Source organism: Pseudonaja textilis, chromosome Z (genome assembly GCF_049901715.1).
Source record: "Pseudonaja textilis isolate UNSWEBS1 chromosome Z, rPseTex1.2, whole genome shotgun sequence".
Lineage (NCBI taxonomy): Eukaryota > Metazoa > Chordata > Lepidosauria > Squamata > Elapidae > Pseudonaja > Pseudonaja textilis.
In genome coordinates, this window is record NC_142008.1 from 40,892,769 (window position 1) to 40,913,574 (window position 20,806).

The 20,806-nt window shown below is 41.4% G+C and overlaps 1 protein-coding gene across 1 annotated transcript in view; it reads right to left on the reverse strand.

Annotated features, from left to right (window-relative positions):
* Nucleotides 1-1,944: 1,944 nt before the first annotated feature.
* RFTN1 (raftlin, lipid raft linker 1) overlaps nt 1,945-20,806 on the reverse strand; it is a 189,670-nt gene continuing 170,808 nt past the window's right edge. The window contains 3 exon segments of the mRNA XM_026708274.2: nt 1,945-3,058; nt 3,060-3,385; nt 17,389-17,470. Of these exon segments, the coding sequence (XP_026564059.2) occupies nt 2,956-3,058; nt 3,060-3,385; nt 17,389-17,470 (511 nt within the window). The 3' untranslated portion in view covers nt 1,945-2,955.

A 20,806-nucleotide genomic window follows, 5' to 3' on the forward strand; every position in this document is an offset into this window, starting at 1 on the left:
TGCTTGTGGTATTGGTTGTTCTTCATTTATTGATGTGCCTGTGGGTATGCATGTGTATCTTTTAAGTCTTGGTCTTGGGCAGTATTTCTTGATCAGAGTTTTATGGATGAACCTTCTTTTACAACTAAGACTCCTTCTCTAACATCTTTTTGGAATATGAAAAAAAATAGCTCATTCAGAAGGCATTTGGTAATTGTGTTCAACATTGTAATTCTTTTTGTTACGCAAAGTGTCCTGAATTTTTAAATCTATGTAAATAAATAAAACATTCATATTATGGTTTTCTTTAAAGATCATTTAATGCAAACACATTTATATCTAATTATTTTTAATGCTACTGTCAATTTTTAATTATTGTATTATACTAGAAGTATAGTGAATAGTTATCATGGTAAACATTGATAGATCTGGTATAATCTAACAAGCAAACTGGAAGAATAAAAACTAGATGGTACAGGCTAGAAGTTGCAGTATAGAAAACGAAGCTTCAAAGTCTGGCTCAGATGAAGTGGAGAGAATATCTGTTAGAGGACTAGTGCTAATACAGTAGATAATTGCATGCTGCTCTTAATTCAAAATGAAGCAACTCAGCATGTAGTTGCTACATGTAATGTACAAATTTTTGCTTAGTAATCATATTCTCCATCATTAGAATCATGTCAATTGAAACATTTATGACTTAACAAACCATGGTTTATGAAGATTCTTCTTCATTTAGTTTCTCTTTGATCTTGCTCTGATTAAACTGCAATCTAAACTTCATTTATAAATGAAAGTGCACTTGGGTATTTTTGTAAAAACCAGGAGGAAACTATAGCATTAACATTAAGTCATTGTTCTTTGATTTGGCCAACAATTGACCAAAACCAAGGTGCAGTGTGTGATGGTAGTAAATAAGAATAGTGAATGGTGATTGAAGAATTGCTTCTGATCCTTTGGTATGCGGACTGGGTTCAAGTGGGTGCACCATTTCTATAAAAGGTTCTGTAGATATAAGGTATGATTAAAAGGTATGATTAAAAAAAATCAAGATGGCAGCACAAAGCAATGTTGTCAGCTTTGAAATTCATCTGCCACATTTTTTTTAAAGAGAGTTGGAGGAGTTGAAAAGTTCAAGGTTATTCTGTATGTCGTATTAAGAAATTCCAGTGGCAGTTAACTGGTTCTCATGATTTATGAAGTGTAGAAGTGGGAGGAGAGAAGGGAGAAGGTGGATTCTGCGTAACGCGCGAAAAATTTTCACTTTGGGAAATGGCCTTTGACATGCCAAATCTGTTTCTAAATAAATCAATTGGAGAGAAAATGTCTCAGAGTGATTGATATCATGGATACTTTCTGGATGCCTTACACATGTCTTATATGTATGATACACATGAAAAACAGGAAGAGTGTCAACCACATTGCCATAGTTATCATTTTGATTTTTTTTTTACCATATCCTGTGAGCTCTTTGGGTAGCATGTTTTAAACTCTGCACTCTAGATAATAAAATGTTAGCCAAATCTAGATTTAAATATTTCTAAATTGTTTGTGTTATTATGTTCTCCCTGGATGCACATAGATTACAGGTTATTTGTATTTAAGCAAAAGCTTAAGGCATTGGCTTACTTTGGGGTTTATTGAATGCTAAAAGTAAATGGAGTTATTTCTGAATAGTTAGCTAAGTTGCTGTAGCCAGAATAAATAAGCATTCTACAGTTGTTGGGGGGATGGAGAACTAAACTGATAGTATGTCTTGGTTTGTGCATTGAACAAATGCTTTAAGCTATTCTTCCATTATGTTTTATGTGTCCATTTGAAGTAGTCCACACTGTTATAAAATGTTCTGCAAATTGCCGTTTCTTGTACATTAAGCTGGCAGTTAAAAAAACAGGTTAAGTATGCATGATGTGTACCTAGAGACCATGTTTTACTGAATCAAAATACTTTACAGAAAAACTAATGGGAACTATCAAACATGAATCAGCCAGTTGGGAAAAGAAACAGTATTTTTTTTATAGTCTCTAAATTTTTATTTGTATAAGGACAACATTTTCAAAACACTTTACAAAATCTGAACAGTAGCCAAATAGTGAATTGGTAATAAGAGAAGCAACTACAAATATGTACAGTTAAATTCAAGTATAGTTAGAGGTTTACAAATTCAAATTACACAGGTTTTATTATAAAAGTTGATATTTGTAAAATATGAGAAAAGTCACATTGTGTGGAATCACTATGTAGGAAATTTATTTTTCTTAATCTTCACCCATATATTTCAAGACCACAGTGGCTTTCATTCTGGCACCAATTATTCCATAAAATAATTAATATTATTCTGTGAAATTCTGAGCAAGACTTCTTCCCTTTGCAAAACAAGAAGATGACAGGAACAATCTTTTAAAATTAATACAACTTAATGTGCTTTTTTGAAAAATAAACATATTGTTTTATAGCCTGGATTATTAAGTGATTAAATAGTAAACATACATTGGACAAGTATATAGAAAATTATTGTGTGCTCTGCCTCTCCATCACTAGTGGCTTTTCAAATAAAATATGAATCCCCATTATTGCTTTAAAATTCTGAAAAAGATTGTTTAATCCAAAGACAATACAAATGGATGCACTTAAGACAAAATCTAATTATCATCACTTCTTTTAAAGCTTCTAAACTCCTAAATTCCATTCTCTGGAGAATAAAAAAGTGGTATACATCAACAACACTTTATTTAAAAATATTATATTAAACATATTTTGAACCATGTTTGGTTCAAAAGCAATTTATCCATTGAATTCCATGATTAGCAAAAAAAGCTGAATGAGTTTGCATCTACTGGTAACATGAAGATACAGCAGTGCTAGCATTTCTTCTATGTACCTATAAAAATTCAACATTATCAAACCAAATCTAATGTAGAGTTATATTTGTGATATTCATAATGAGTCCTTTATTTTGGCAAATATTTGCCCCTCTCAATCAGCTAATACCTCAGGGATCCAGTCAGTTCCTGTTGCTTCTGCTTCATACATCCCGTCATCTGCTGTGGTGCAATGGTCTTGAAACATCTGGCTTTCAGTTTTCATGTGTGCTGTTCTGACAGAAGGCCCCCATGTCTTCATCACCACTCTGACTTGCATTCCATGTTTCAGCAGATATCTCCTTGTCATAGGAAGGCATTCTGTGCTCAAGAGTCCTGTCTTCAGCACAAGCCAGCTGCTGATACGAAATTACTGGAAATTGTAAATCATTTGTGGAAAGCTGTGCTTCTGAATTTTTTCCATTTGTAGCTTCTGACTCCTGCGTTTCTTCTGTCTGCTGCTGTTGGGCTCTGGCACTTAGCTTTGCCTTCAGAGGTTTCTTCTCTTGCTGGTGTTGGTCTTGTTTAGAGAATCTCCAATGTAACTGAAAACAGATATAATAATACAGGTTATGCTTGAAAAAGAAGAGGCATCAGGAGAAATCTTCAACTGCCAGCTTAACATTCATTTGATTTTTAAAAGATATGCTAAGACAGCACAATCTTGCTTTTTAAATAGAAATTATTTTGAAAGAAAGGGCATTACTTTGAGTATTAGATACTGTTCTACAGATACATCTTTAAGCTTCTCAAGGGAAAAAAAATAATTTCCCAATGTCAACAGCTTTTTATCAGTTGTATTTTTAAAACGTGTTAGTCATGATTTAGTGGCTCCAGCAAATTATTTTTTCCTTAAAAGAAGTTCACAAACTAAAACATTTCACTGTAGTTAGAATGTTTTCTTGATATATGAAAACAGGAAGCCTTACGTAAAAGGAAGGTGTTACGATGCTTCAAATTTGATTCTGACAAGGTTTTCTGTTTTCTGCAAAAGCAGAAAAACAGTGCCTATTGGCAAACTTGTTACAGCAGCTGCATCTTTCCAGGATTCTGTACTCTAAAGTACTATTTCAGGATTGATTCTGAGACCTTGCAAAATCTTAATCAATACTAAATGAAACTAAAATGCAATAGATATTGCATGTACCTGATGAATGCTTCTATATTATATCTTGTGTGCTTCAATTTGAACAATAAAGTACTCAATTTCTTGAAAAATATTACACATTGGCAAGGAAAAAAATATTCTGTAGGATGTATTATTATACACAACAATATATTACAGCTGTCAATTCTCTAGCTGGTGTTGGATTTCATTTGTACTGAATTATTCCCAAGAACCTAGAATGTCATAATGTATCAATGTAGTACATCTTTAGATCCAAGCATTGTGGCTTTTTGTAATTGACAAATGGAGAGTTTGTCAATGTGCAGATTTCTTAAGTGCTGCCCAACTGCCATCTGGCTGGTTTATGCTATAATCTTTCAACTTCAATTATTATTTTTCAACTTCAATGTATTTTTTTCCTTTCAATTTCTTTCAGCCTCAATGTATAATGTGGGAGTAATCTACAGTGGTCTAAGACTAGTGGAAACTTAATAATTCAAGTCCTAACCAGGGACCTAAGAATGATTATAATAACATCTAAGAATAAATGCAGTTGAAGCAGGGTGCTTTTTGGTAAAATTAAATTATTTGAGTTTGGTAAATGCAATATTTCCTGATATTTGGGAGTCCTTTAGGTACCACTAAGAGGACTCCAATTATTTTTATTATAATAACTGCAATAATGATCTGCAAATAGACATAGAATAACTTGGCAAAAGAAAGCAAAGGTAGTCCCAATAAATGCCTTGGGTGCAATCCCAAAACTACTGGAGCACCACTTAAACACCATTGGCATTGTCAAAAATTCAATATCAGTTAATTGCAAAAGGCAGCTTGGAACAGTTTACATCTTGTAACAATACCTCCAACACTGTTAAACATCAACATCTTGTCTATTCCTGGTACTTGGGAAAGATTTGATAGGTGGATAAAAATGCCAAATCCAGTCTAAACATCTGGCTGACTATGTGACAATAATAATGGTTTAGAGGTTTAGACTTGATTTGGCATTTTTATCCAGCTATAAAGTCCTTTCCAATGAATGGGAATAGGCAGATGTTTGCTGTCTGATTTATTATTATTACTATTACTACATTCACTCACTCACTCACTCACCACAACCAAGTTAATAGAATTGCTCTGCACAATTCCTTAGCTGACAAATTCTGGCTAATTAAGCTCCCTAAAGAACACTCCTAGCTTCCAAAATAATTAAGGTTAGCAGTCTGAATTATTCTGCACTCCTCACTACCATAGTAGATTAACCAAACTGGGTCAACATCATGCCATCTGAACATTTTCCTAATTCATGCAGCTAACTTGTTCAGTTTGATCCCTTTCACATCCTATTTCTTTTTTCTGACAGAAATGCTGACATGTGTTCAGTGATCACCTTGCAGCATCACAATTTTACCAAGAGTTTTTCTTCAAATTTCTGACGGAAATTTGAACACAAAGGAACACATAGACCAGTGATGGTGAACCTTTTCAACACTGAGTGCCCAAACTGGAACATATGTGTATGTCTGGGTGCTGAAGCACCGTGTGCATGCCTGTTTTTTGGCTGTTCTTTGAGCCGTTTTTGGGCCATTTTCAGGCTGTTTTTCAGGGCATTTTTGGACTGTTTTGGGGGCGTTTTTTCAGGGCATTGTTCAGGTTGTTTTTGGCCCCTCAAAAATCCTGAAAATGATCTGAAAAAGGCCCCCAAAATGGCCTGTTTTTGGGGCCATTTTCCAGCGCCCACAAAGACAAGCTGGCTGGCATGCCAGAAACCAGGAGAGCAGCTGGCGATGGTGTGCATGCCCACAGAGAGGGCTCTGTGTGCCACCTCTGGCACATGTGTTATAGGTTTGCCATCACGGATATAGACAGTCTATCTCTAGATTTTCTTCTTTAAATAAATCATTCACATTGAACTATGAAAAAACTTAATTCTATTGTGGCCAGAGCATACAAATGATTTATCAGTTCAGAGTAAAATCAGAGCCAGAACAAACTGGGAAGAGTACAGTATAGACGGCTGTTGGCAACCCGGCATGTGGCTCTTTCATCCTTCTGCTGTGGCTCCCTGTCATGGCAGAGGGATGAGAGAGCTGTCACTTTGTTGTGGCAATGGCAATAGCCGGAGCCTTAATGTGGGAGCCTCTGCACAGCAACAGGATTCTGCCTTCATTGTGGTACATTTGTTGTTGTCACCAGCAAAGAGGGCTGGAGGAGAACAGTGGGGGCAGATCTTGGGGGCCATCCCCCAAACCTAGACTTCCTCCTCCGTTGTTGGCGGGGCCAAGAGAAAAAAAGGGGCGGTGTGGGTAAGTACTCTCCTCCCCTGCAGAGCACAAAAACCAAGCGGGGGGGTGAGTTGGACAGTGGAGAGGCCTGGCCCAGCTCTCACAGCGGGATACTGTTCAGCACCTCCAGACGCGAGCTGCCGCCTTTGAAAGTGCTGCGCCTTTGAGGAAGCCAGGCACTGATGGCTGGGGTCATGGGGGGAACAGCAGAATCATCAGGGCTGCTCCAACCCCCCTCAGCAAGCCAGGCCTGGAAGAGCATGGAGAGTTGCAGGCCGAGCACTGGAGTGTCAGAAGAATCACAGCAGTAACTGTGAGAGGGATTTTGGAGTCTTAGTGGACAACCAGCTAAATATGAGCCAGCAGTGTGCAGCAGCAGCCAAAAAAGCTAATGCAATCCTAAGTTGCATTAACAGAGGGATACAATCGAGATCAAGTGAGGTACTAATACAACTCTATAAAGCCTTAGGAAGACCACACCTAGACTACTGCATCCAATTTTGGTCACCACATTATAAAAAAGATGTTGAGACTCTAGAAAAAATACGGAGAAGAGCAACCAGGATGATTAGGGGACTGGAGACTAAATGAAGAATGGTTACTGGAACTGGCCATGGCTAGTCTAGTGAAAAGAAGGACCAGGGGAGACATGATAGCAGTCTTCCAATATTTGGGGAGCTGCCACAGAGAGGAAGGGGTCAAGTTATTTTCTAAAGCGCCTGTAGGCCAGACAAGGAATAATGGATGGAAACTGAACAAGGAGAGATTTAACCTGGAAATAAGGAGAAACTTTCTGACAGTGAGAACAATCAACTAATGGAACAGCTTGCCCTCGGAAGTTGTGGGAGTGCCATCACTTGAGACTTTCAAGAAGAGATTGGACTGCCATTTGCCAGACATGCTGTACGGTCTCCCGCTTGGGTTGGGGGTTGGACTAGATGACCTACAAGGTCCCTTCCGACTCTGATTATCTGTTATCTGACGTGCTCTGACGTCACCCCAATATGCGTTTCCAGCGTGCTCCTCTATCCCGAAGTGGAATTGAGTGGGAGGTATGGGGAAGGGAGCAGTGGGAAGGGTAGGTGGATTCTAGGAGAAGTCTGTCTGGCTTTTATTTTGGCAATGGGTGGGAAGAAAAGCCAATAAAAATCCAATTTCTCCCAATAAATGGGGAAAATAAAGGCCTGGTGGTCCAGAGTCCAAAAAGGAGGGTGGGGTCTGTATTGGAGGATCAGTGAGGAAATCAGTTGAAATCTGGGCGGGAGGCTATTCAGAGAGGGATCTGCCAGGGTCTCTTCTTCCCTCCTCCTTAGACTCCCCCCTCCTGGCTTTCTTCCTAGCCTCATTTTAAGGAGAAAGGTTGCAAGGTGGGACAATAGTGGCTAAAAGGCTGTGAGGGGGGAGCAGATAAAGAACCCCCTCCATGGTATAGACTGGCTTTTTGCTTCCCCACCAGCTTCAGAGCATTTTCCATGAGGAAGCGAAGGGCTTTGGTTGGAGGCAACTGGATAAAACACAGCAGCTGCAGACCGCACCAAGTTCTCAGACTGGTAGTCCCCCCGACCCTCTCTCTTTACTCCCCCAAGTCCAGAGGGGACTCCCCCCTGGATTTCCAGGTTCATGTTTCTGAGTCCTGTTTTTTTCTGGATGGGGAGTAGGAGAGACATTCTGTAAAATGTGTGCTTAAATCTTGCGCCAGTGCAAAGTCCTGATTATTAAAGACAGGAATGGGGAAAATATGCCATTTCTTTCCCAAGGACCCAGGAAAAATGGAATAAAAATAGGTGTGTGTGTGTGTGTGTGTGTAAATAACAGCCCAGGATAGCTTCAGTCACAAAACAATAGTTTCTGTTATTGTTGCTGAGCACTTTTAAGCTCTCATTCAGCATTCTTTAATAAATACTAACAATAACAAAGCATAATATACAGGATTAAAGGAAAGAAGGTGAAATCAGAGAAGTGGGGAGGAAGGAAGGAAGGTGAAATCAGGAGGAGAGAAGAAAGGAAGGTGAAATCAGGAGAAGAAAGGAAGGTGAAATCAGAGCGGAATGAAGGAAAGAAGGAGAAATCAGGGGGAGGAAAGGTGAAATCAGAAGAGGGGGGAAGGAAGGAAAGGGAAGGAAGGAAGGAAGGAATAAAGATGTGATGGCCCTCCAGAGGCTATTGCACTACACTCCCATCATTCCTGAGTTGTGCTTGTTGTAGTTGAGCAATGAGAGGCTAGACCAGGGCATGGATGCAACAAGACTTTATTGAAACAATAAAGGACTGAACGTGTTAGCCCTGCCTGGAGCAGGCTCACAGCGAACAGCGGCTGACCGAACCCTGCAGCTGGCTTTTATAGCCGGCTGTCGTGGGAAGCCAGCCAATGAGGGGCAGCAAACGCCCCCGCAGCATGAACGGACCTGGGTGGGGACTTTGGCAAGTTCCAGGGACATAACACCCCTTCCCCCCAGATGCGAACACGCATAGTCATTCAAATAAGCGGGTAGCCTGTGCTGGTGCCCCGAGCGGCGTAACTCAGGCGAGCTGTCAAGTGTCTCAGAGTTCGAAGGAACAGGTTGGATTGGTGATGGGGTGCGAGCTCGCTCGGAGGTCTGCGCTGGTATTGGTGACGTGCCTCTGGCCGGTGATGTCGTGTCCCCGTCAGATGGTCCGGGTGGAGGGCTCGTCAGGCAGTCCCGGTCTACTGCCTGCTCCCTCGGCTCGGGTGATGGTGGCGAAGAGTCTCTGGGACGGTCTTCGATGAGAGCTTGGTGAGGCACCTGGGTGCTGACCTGTGCCCACGAACCGGCGCTGGCGAGGGTACCCTGACGCTTCCTTAGCTGGTCCAAGTGCCTTCTCCAGATGCGGCCATCTTCCAGCTGTACTCGGTACGACCTGGGACCGGTGATGGCTACAATCTCCCCTGGGATCCAAAGTGGGTCTCCAGCGTAGTTCCTTGCGAAGACATGTTCCTGCAAGACAAAATCTCTGACCCCCGTCATTGAAGCTAGTGGAGTGTCAGGGCAATAGTGAGGGTGGAGCCTATCCAACATTGTTCTTAGACGTCTACCCATCAGAAGTTCAGCTGGGGACTTATTGGTGACCATGCACGGAGTTGAATGTTGGCTTAGTAAGAAGCGGGAGAGTCTGTGATGCCAGTCTTCTTTGCTGAATCTGGCTAACGCTTCTTTTGTGGTCCTAACGGCCCTTTCTGCCAATCCGTTGCTGGCAGGATGAAAGGGGGCCGTGAAGATGTGTCGGATGCCAAGATTGGCGGCAAAACGGCTGAATTCTGCTGAGGCAAACTGGGGGCCATTGTCTGAAACTATAGTATCTGGTAGCCCGTGTGTCACGAATAGACGGGTCAAGGCCTTGGTAACTGCTTGCGTGGTGGTCGTGGATAGTTGGGCCACATCGATCCATTTAGAGTATGAATCCACGACCACCAAGAAGGTTTTGCCGTGTATAGGACCCGCTAAGTCAATGTGAAGCCTTGACCAAGGCGCGTTGGCGCTCTCCCATTTTGTGGGGGTGGTGACTGGAGGGGATGGTCTGGATTCCTGACAGGGTTGGCAAGAGCTTACCCACTTTACGATGTCGTCGTCCAAGCCAGGCCACCAGACGTAACTCCGGGCCAACGCCTTCATCCGGACGATGCCCGGGTGGCCCTCGTGTAGTGCCTCTAAGACTTGTGTGCGAAGCGAGGCCGGAATGACGACTCTGGTGCCCCATAACAGGCAGCCCTGCAAGCTAGATAGTTCCTGTTGACGGGTCTTAAAAGGTGGGAATTCGGTTGCGAGGTTAGTGCCCGGCCACCCCCTCCTCACCCAGTCCAGTACCTGGGCGATTGTTTTGTCCGTCTTGGATTTGGTGGAGATGTCGAAGGCGGTGACAGGAAGGTCGAGCTCGGTGACGTCAAAGATGGCGTGGACTGGGGCCGGGTCCTCAGCTGGAGCTGGCAGGGGGCAGCGGCTGAGGGCGTCTGCGTGGCTTAATGTTTTTCCTGGGCGGTGGATGAGCTTGTACGAGTATGCCGCCAGGAACAGGGTCCACCTCGTCATTCTGGGAGACAACACTTGGGGCGTCTGCTTGTCTCCGGATAGAAGACCCAGGAGAGGCTTGTGGTCCGTGATTAGTTCGAAGTTGTGGCCAAAAAGGAATTCATGAAATTTCTTTACCGCTGCCACTGCGGCTAAAGCCTCCTTGTCAATTTGACTATAGTTACGCTCTGTTGCTGAGAGCGTTTTGGAAAAGAAGGCGATTGGTGCCTCGGAGCCGTTGGGTAGTCTGTGGCTTAAGACAGCTCCAATCCCAAAAGGGGATGCATCAGCCGCTAGTACTAATGGAAGATGTGGGTCAAATTGAATAAGGACTGCGTCTGATGTGAGCAGTGATTTGACTGCGTGAAAAGCGGTGTCTTCCTTGTGTCCCCAGTGCCACGGTGATTTTTTATCCAAGAGCCTGTGTAAGGGCTCTGCTACTGACGCTTTGTGGGGTAGGAATGATGCATAGAAGTTAAATAATACCAAAAAGGCTTGTAGCTCGGCTTTAGTGGTTGGTGTGGGTGCCTCATGGATTGCCTTGACTTTGGATTCTAGGGGGTGAATGCCTGAGGCGTCAATTCTATAGCCCAGAAAGTCCACTTGTCTAGTGGCAATGGCACATTTCTCCCTTTTTAATTTGAGGCCATGCTGTCTGAACCTGTCTAACACTGCTCTGACTCTCTGGAAGAGTTGGGGTCTGTCCCTGGCCGAGACCAAAATGTCGTCGAAGTAGGGTACTACGCCAGGGAGGCCCTGAAGTATACGCTCCATGAGGGATTGGAAAATGCCAGGGGCAACACTTACGCCAAACTGGAGACGCCTGCACCGGAAAGCACCCCTGTGGGTCACAATCGTTTGTAATTCGGCTGTTTGATTGTCAACAGGGAACTGTTGATACGCTTGTGACATATCCAATTTGGCAAAAATGTTGCCAGGCTCAAAAGTGTGCAGTAAATGTTGAATGACCGGGACTGGGTAAGCGCTAACTTGTAGAAAGCGGTTGATTGTTGTTTTGTAATCCGAACAAATTCTCAGACTGCCGCCCTTTTAAGGGTGTGACAATTGGCGTCTCCCATTTGGCGAAGTCTGTCGGCTCAATGACCCCTTGCTTTAATAATTTATCCAGTTCCGCGTCTAGTTTAGGCCGAATGGCGAATGGGACTCTACGAGGTTTCAGCCGGACTGGAACTGCTTGGGGGTCAACTGCAAATGAGATGGGGGTACCGTTATAACACCCCAACTCATCGCTGAATACGTCTGAATAGTCAGTGAATAAGGAGTCAGTGTCAGAAGCTGAGACAGCATGGACTCCTGTTAACCCTAGGCCAAGGTAGGGGAACCAATCAAGCCCCAAGAGGCTAGGGAGGTTGCCGTTAACTACCACTAGAGGCAGATGGCCTTTGAAAGCTTTAAAATTAACAAGGAACTTGCCTTTGCCGAGTACTGGGATGTCCTTCCCTTGATAGTCCCTCAAGGTGAGCTGGCACTTCTGGAGCTGGTCTCTGGATAGTCTGGGCTGGATTCTCTTGAGAGTGCTCCAAGAGATGATTGAGAGCGCTGACCCCGTGTCAACCTCCATACGACAAGGTTTACCTTCTAATAAAATGGAGAGTGTGATTTTACTAATAGAATGACAGGTGTGATTAGCATGGTAGCAAGTGTGACAATTTAGTACTTGCCTTTGGAGTCCAGAATGGGAAAAGGAAGGGACCTTTTGTGCTGGAGTTGTGCGGCCTGGCAGACTCTGGCGATGTGGCCCTTTTTGTGGCAATTGTTACAGGTGGCACCTTTGAATTTGCAGGTAGCTCTCGAGTGAGGTCCGCCACAGGATAGGCACAGGATGATGTGTTTCGGTGAACTGTTGCTTTCTTGCCTGGTTCCTACCTGTGGTTGTTTGGCATGAGCGAGGCGGTGGATGTCTGTTTGATCGTCGGAACCTCTTCGTTGACCACCTCTTCTGAGTGGATGGTGGCATAGCTTTGTTTGGGAACGGACCTTGAATCTCGGTGGCTGACTGTGTTGCCAGTTCCGCAGCCAAGGCTTCCTCGACGGCCTGGGAGAGGTTGAGATCCTTCCTGGCAAGCAGTCGCCTTTGGAGGTGAAGGTCCTTGACCCCGCAGACGAGCTGGTCGAGGAGCATGTCATCTAAGTAGTTCCCGAACCCGCAGTGGAGGGCTGCAGTCCTCAAAGCGGCCATGTACTGGTTGACGGTTTCCTTTTCAGCTTGCTTCCTCATCCGGAAGGTGAAGCGCCTCGCGATCTGTGAGGGCCTAGGGGAGTAATGATTGGTGAGAATTTCCAGCAATTCTGCCCAGGGAACATTCTTTAACTCACGTGGAGCGACGAAAGTGCTGTGGCAGTATCAAAAACGATGGCTCCGCAATAACTGAGGAAGAATGACTTTTTCTGTGCTCCCCGCATCAGCCAGACCAATGGCGTCGATGTAGTGATTAAAGCGATTTTTGTATGACTCCCATTTTTTCTTCATCCGGCTTGAACGGTGGGAAGGCTGGGTTGGAGTTCATGATGAGAACTTCTGCAGGTTATGCTGCTGTGAAATCTCTCTGGGACAACAAAATGGCCCTTTGTGCTCTTGTCAGGCTAGTGACTTCAGCTCTGGAGAGGCTCCACAGAACCTCTCTGCTCTCTCTGGGCTAACGATTGTGGCTTGGCTGCAACGGCTGTTGGCAGCATTTTGAATTTCGTGCTCCTGGGGAGCGTAGGCGGAAATGGCTAGCCGCCACTGATAGCGCTTCAAATTTCGCGCCTGCGTAGGTGTCAGTGACTCGGAATAACAGCACCGCAGCTGTATTCGGCAAAAATTCAAACGACAGCCGTTTGAATTTCGCGCTCTTTGTGTTGAGCGGCTGCGGCTCGCAGCGCTCCACTTTCCCCTGTAGCTTGCTAACCAAGCGGCTACAGACGCTTTTACTTTCGCTCTTGCTGACCGAGCTCTCCGGCGGCGCGGCTGTGGCTCAGCAATTGAGTGATTTCAGCTGTTGCGGATTGCCTCTGGTAGCCATCCCATCCTCGTCGCCAGTGTTGTAGTTGAGCAATGAGAGGCTAGACCAGGGCATGGATGCAACAAGACTTTATTGAAACAATAAAGGACTGAACGTGTTAGCCCTGCCTGGAGCAGGCGAACAGCGAACAGCGGCTGACCGAACCCTGCAGCTGGCTTTTATAGCCGGCTGTCATGGGAAGCCAGCCAATGAGGGGCAGCAAACGCCCCCGCAGCATGAACGGACCTGGGTGGGGACTTTGGCAAGTTCCAGGAACATAACAGTGCTGTTAAAGAAATCCAGTGCCACCAGGGAGAAGTCAAGTTGTGAAAGAGTAATCGAAATTCCTCACACTGAAACTAAGTGGTGATAGCTCATAACAGAGGTGTGCATTCTCCCTGATGTATTTTCTTGTTATGTGCTCTATGATTTCAATTTCAGATGTTTTCTCTGCTGTCCTCTTGTTATATGAGAGAGAGAGAGGGAGAGAGATAGGGAGAGGGAAGGAGGGGGGAGAGAGGAGGCAAATATACCAACCAGTTCTCTGCCCTAATGACTGGCTGAGTAGGTGTGGCTGGGGGAGTCATGTGACTGGGTGGGAGTGATTGACATCAAGTTGGCCATGCCCACCCAGGTTTTATGGCTCCAGGTATTTTCTTTTCTGTAGGAAATGGGTCCAAATGGCTCTTTGAGTGTTTAAGGTTGCTGAGCCCTGGTATAGACTAAGCAGCGCTACCAAATCTTGGATGCAAAAATCCATATGACTACTAAATGGCAGCAAAGAGATACAAGAAACTGGGGCCTATATCTGATACTTTTAGATATAGGGATCCAGTAATGGGGTGAGGGTCATGACTGATGGGAAAGGAAGGAACAGTGTATAAACATTTAGATTTCAGGAACTGATTCTGCCCCCTCAATTCAGAATATACTAATGAACTGGAGAACTAGACCAACTTGATATCAATGCTGCGAGGATGGGATGCAACTTCTTTAAACTATTCTTGGTGGCTTTACACTAAATATTTATTACTTTCTCTTTGTGTCACAGTATGGTTGGTGCCTATCTATTGGTAATATGATGAATGCTGCTTAGTTCTGCCATGCCATTTTCCCACTATTGCAGTCATAATATTATTTCTTTGTGAAATGAATCCAAAATTTTTTTTTGAATATGCTGACTTCTGGTGAAAAGATGACCAACTGGGAAGGATCCCTGAAGGTTTTTTCCCCTGGACTGTAGCCTTTTCAACTTACCAACAGCATTCTTTTAGTTTATATGACTCTCCTGTGCTAGGAAAAGTCCTAGAATTATCCCTCAAGATCTTCCAATACAGCAAAGGTCTGCAAGTAGCTTCAGGAGCTGTGCTTCAAAGCAGCTTGCGTGCTGAAAGCTAGGGGTCGAGGATTCAATCAGTTCATTGTTGAAGAAGCAGATATTTTGGAAATTATTTTTTGAATGGAAAATAAATTATGCCTTTCATTTCTTAATCATTTTTAAAGACTATTAATTTTTATTAAGCTAAAAGAACCTTTCTTTAGCCACAGTCTGTTATTCCTTTTTGAAGATCTGCAACATTTGGGGGAATTTCTTCATTGTTGAACAATAAGGAAGAAGGGCTGCTGAAGGCAAACTAAAATAAGGAAATACCTTTTTTTAACAAAAACTGATGGAGAAATATAAGGGCAGAAAGTTGTGGTTCTAGTTCATTATTTTTAGTAATTTGTAGCTCAGTCTGCTTTGCTATGAGTGGCTAAAACTTTCCCATTTCTATGATCCCTAATTGACCAGCAATTTTTAACTGACTTACAAAAAAGATACTCTTTGATTAAAGAGGGAGTTTAAAAAATGGAGGACAAATTATTAGAGATGTATTGGAAAAATCTTTAAATAAAATGCAACAGTTCATAAATCAGCTATGCTCCAAGGATTTAAAAGAAAACTTCTCAAATACTTCAGAGATGCAAGTATGTGTAGGAAGTTACCAAACCACCAAAGCAATTTCACAAGTAGCTAACAATGCAGTCCATTGCAATTTTGGGATATAAATTTGACATATTTTTTATTATGATGGTTTAAATATAACTGCCCAACAGAACTGAAAGAAGACCTTTTATTTCTGCAACTTTGAAAAGGACAAGTTTGGGATATTTTCCTAATGGTCACTAACAAGGTTGAGAAATCCTTGAGAAGAAAAAGAAGCTTAAAACTACTTGACAAACATTCTAGAGAAGATTTTATTCCATGAAGACAAGTTGGAAGGAGTGACTTAAACTCAATGAGTCAACTGGAATTAGGATGAATTTTCATTGTTTTGATATTTAAAATTGAAAGAAAGTCTTAATCTAAAGTCTGAAAATGTATTTTTTCTTTTTTATATGTAATGCTAAAGTGCTTAAGTAAGTATCTACATTAAGAGAAAGTTAAAGAAAAAGATGTATTACCTTAAAGAAAAGTTTGGAGCTTTAAAAAGGTTGTATAAAGAAAAAAATATTCTATAATGGTAACTTGGAGAGAGTGGTCTAAATGTGAGTTTATTGGAGTTAATTGGAATTTTATTAGTCAGAAAGTGAACTTTAAAGTACCGGTATATATGTTAAGAAGAAGTTTTAAAAAAACGTATTAAAATGTTTTGATTTTAGAAATGTTCTTAAAGCAAATTTTGTTTAATGTTCCCCTTTAAGGTTAAAGAATCTGAACGAATACATGAATTTTGTTAATAAAGTTTATTAAGTGCAAATAGAAATACACATTATTTACTCAGCAAGGAAGATAAAGCAGAAATGGTTACGTTGATGGTTTTATTCAAAGAGAAGAATATATTTAAATATGTTTTTATTTAGATATAACTTCTGGATTTTGTGCTTGTGATGAAAAATAAATGTCTTTGGTTTTGCTGATTAGATAGATTTAGAAATTGCTAGTTATATACTAATGTGTAAAAATAAAAAGTTGAGGCTGTATAAGTAGTCCTTGATTTACAACAGTTCATTTAGTGACCATTCAAAATTACAACAGCCCTGAAAAATATGACTTACCATTTTTCAGTTATAATCTTTGTAGCTTTGCAGAATCTGCAGCTTTGCAGATTCCCATGATCATGTGATCAAAATTCAGATGCTTGGCAACTGATTCATACTTATGACCATTGGTTTCCCAAGGACATGAGGTCACCTCTTGCAACCTTCCGACAAGCAAAGATCAATGGGGAAGCCAGATTCATGTTACAACTGGGTGGCTAATTTATCAGTTGCAGCATTTCACTTAACAATTGTGGCAAGAAAGATCGTAAAATGGAACAAAACTCACTCAACAAATTTCTCACTTAACAGAAATTTAAATAATAGTTGTTGAAAAAGTATAGGTTCAAAAAGTTTTGATTACATTAGCAATCTTATTCCTGTTATAAACTGTGCTGCAAATTTTGTAGCATTTGACACAATCAAAAATACTATAGCCTTTTAAATTTCTCTTATGGCTGACAAGGGGACAAGTCTCCCATTTTCAATAAGCTCATTCAGATCTAATTAGACAATGTATGCCTCTGTTTGCAATTAAATGTGCCATTCCGAAGTCTCACACTATTACCTGTGAATTTAGACATATCCCTACCAAGTAACACTTGGTATTTTGGTTCTTTTTCTTTTCCTGGGTAATAAAGATCATAAACTGAAACATTTTACTTTGTGACATTACTTTTGACATGTTTTTCCTTTTAGTTAACCAAAGTAGAGTTCAGGCATTAAACATGTAAAGGCAAAAGGGTGGGAGTGTAATAACTCATTGGAGAGATGGAAAGGAAGCAAGCCATATTCCAACTACTGTTAAGTTAGAATTCCTAGCATTCCTCAAGGCTGACTGAACCGACTAAGAGTTGTGTGTTACTTCACCTAAAAGCTGTTAAGCCACAAGTTCCTTGTCCTTGCTTCCACTTCTTTTAACACCTATATATTTTATTGCTGTTAGTTAGCTTTGATAACTCAGCCGTAATTGAAAATAACAGCAAATTTAAATAAGCAATTGACATGTTGCTTATTAAAGTATAAGTTACTCAATTAAATTAAATTAAAATATGCAAGCTTTGCCAAGATAAATACACTGAACAGTGTAAGGCTATATACCTTAGGTTGCTTCCTCTTGTTTTTCTGGGGCAGGAAAGGTCTCTGAAGAAAGACAATCTGCTTTGTGGCTAGTTTTCCATCTCTACAAAATAAAAATTAAAAACACTAGCTTGAGAATGTTTTCCATATGTCCACCTTCAAAATTAAGGACCATCCACTAAAATTACTTTAAAACATACACACACTAAGTTCTTCACCTGGCTAAGCCACTGGGATTAGTATTAGTCAATTGTCTATAAGCTTCTTCTGAACTTTCTTTCATTGTGACACAATTTGCAGACCATCTATGGGCAGAAGACTTGACCCTAGAGTGATGTGTCAGACTTTCATTACAAACTAAAATTGGTTTAAATTTAACATGAGTTAATTTAATATGGTTACTCAGGAACTTAATAACAATTCCTTCCTGTTACTTTTCAAGAAATTCTTTCAACAGCAGCTTTTGTTTAGTTTACTTTATTGTCATTGCACCTTGTATAATGAAATCAAACACCATCTTCAATGCACATCATGACCATGACCATGAAAATAAACACAAACACACATCCTTCACTCTTCACACATTGAACTGGAAACCCCCGACACCACACCAACACTGCACTATACAGCAGAATTCAAAAGAACTACTGCCCTGGGATAGAAGCTGTTTTTCAGCCTATTTGTCCTTGTTTTTATTATTCTGTACCATCTGCCAGGTGGTTAATAGTTCAAAAAAAGGGTTCCCAGGATGAGATGGATCTTTGAAAATGTTTTGAGCTTTCTTAAAGCAGTGGGAGCTATAAAGCTCTTCCAAAGAGGGGAGAGGGCAACCAATGATCTTCTGGGCAATGATATTACCCTCTGGAGTGCTTTCCTATCTGCCACTGTGCAATTGGCAAACCATACAGAGGTGCAGTATGTTAAAATGCTCTCTATGGTGCAGCGGTAGATCACCAGCAGTTTCTCATTCAGTTGTTGTTTTCTGAGACGCCTCAGGGAGTATAATCTCTGCTGGGCCCTTTTGACCAGGGCTGCAATGTGGGCACCTCAGGCCAGGTCCTCTTTTAGGGTAACACTCAGAAACTTTAAACTGGCCACCTGCTCCACTCGGTCTCCATTGATAAGCAAGGGCTGGATGTCTGATTGTTCCTTCTATAATCCACTATAAGCTCCTTGGTCTTATTGGTGTTGAGGACCAAGTTATTGTCTACACACCACGAAAGCAACCGGTCCACCTCATCTCAGTAGGCAGACTCATCCCCCCTGGAGATAAGTCCCACCACTGTTGTATCATCTGCAAATTTAGCAATAGTATTACTAACGTGATTTGTAACAAGGCTTGCTGACTATAGATGCTCCTTGCCTCACAGGATGGAAGGTCCATCCAAGGTATAAAAGGATATTAAGTGGGCACCACATATTTTTTTTAGCTATTAAAATGTTTTTTGAACTGAAAAATAAACTTTTAATCAATAAACATTTCTCAAAATGTGTAATTCTTATAGCAGGAATCCTCTTGCTGTTATGAATGTAAGCAAAGAAAACACCTGTTGTATTCACTGTCTGACAAAACTCAAGACTGTACAGATTGTATCTTAATTCATTGTTTCTTTAACTAAAGTCTCAATAGTAAGGCCTGAGGTAGACAGTCCAACCTCCAACTCTCTCCAAAAATATAGTCACATATACTATATCACCTTTATTTCCAAGAGAAGATTTGGTTAAAAAAAGAGTATGTATCATAATTTGCTGCATGTTGGGAGAACCATGCCAGATCCATTTTAAAAATGGTCTTACATATTTTGACTGTATTCAGTCCAAATTCTAAAGGCTTTATTTTAAAGATCTCCTCAAACATTCTTTGTTTCACAAATGCAAAACAAAACTAGGATCTTCATACATCTGAAAAGGCTTAAAGGACTTCTATAAATCTGTATAAAACACAAGATGACACTTTAAAAGCCAAAACATGTGCACCATAATAAATTAGTTTATGTTTAAGGGCTAATGGAATTTGTTGTTTTTGTCTAAAAGGAGAAAAGAAAAACATATTTGAATCTAATAAAGTATTTTTCATTTCTTTATTGATAGATTTTTCTAATCTTACACTCTTTCACATTCCAACATACTGTTGCCCATATCCCATCAATTAAGGGGTATGGGCAATGGACTAACACACAGAATACTTATGTAATTGTCTGGAATATAATTCATTTTCAGATTTGTACCTTCCAGAAGCTCAAGGAAGAGCATAAATGCTCCTTTCTTCCATTTTCCCTGAAAATATGAGGTGGGTAGGGCTGAGAAACTCTCTATCATATTCCAAAGCCACCCAGTGAGCTTCCATCAATGATGCAGATTGAAACTGGTCTCTCCAATGCCACTCCATCATGCAGGCTCTGTAGCACTAACTACAACCCTAACCTGAAACAGGCATGAGGCCAACGCTAAATCAAAAACTGTCAACTTTTTTCCCCAGTACACTACATGTACAGGTGAAACTCAAAAAATTAGAATATCGTGCAAAAGTTCATTTATTTCATAATGCAACTTAAAAGGTGAAACTAATATATGAAAAAGACTCATTACATGCAAAGCAAGATAGTTCAAGGCTTGATGTGTCATAATTGAGATGATTATGGTTTACGGCTCATGAAAACCCCAAATCCACAATCTCAGAAAATTAGAATAGTACATGCAATCAATAAAACAAGAATTGTACATAGAATAATATCAGACCTCTGAAAAGTATAAGCATGCATATGTACTTAGTACTTGGTTTGGGCCCCTTTTGCAGCAATTACTACCTCAATGCAGCGTGGCATGGAAGCTATCAGCCTGTGGCACTGCTGAGGTACTATGGAAGACCAGGATGCTTCAATAGCGGCCTTCAGCTCTTCTGCATTGTTCGGTCTCATGTCTCTCATCTTTCTCTTGGCAATGCCCTATAGATTCTCTGTGGAATTCAGGTCAGGCGAGTTTGCTGGCCAATCAAGCACAGTAATCCCACGGTCATTGAACCAGGTTTTGGTGCTTTTAGCAGTGTGGGCAGGTGCCAAGTCCTACTGGAAAATGAAGTCAGCATCCCCATAAAGCTCGTCTGTGGAAGGAAGCATGAAGTGCTCCAAAATTTCCTAGTAGATGGCTGCGTTGACCCTGGACTTAATGAAGCACAGTGGACCAACATCAGCAGATGACATGGCTCCCCAAATCAACAGACTGTGAAAACTTCACACTGGACTTCAAGCATCTTGCAGTGTGTACCTCTTGCACAATACTCTAATTTTTCGAGTTTCACCTGTATCTATTAAAATAAAGCCTTGTTTCAGTCAAGGTCAACCTCTGATGACTAATGGACATGTATGAACAGGTATTTGTTTTGTTTTTGGTTCTGTTACAGAAGTGCCTTCTTCCAAGACATCTTTTCAGTCTGGTTTAC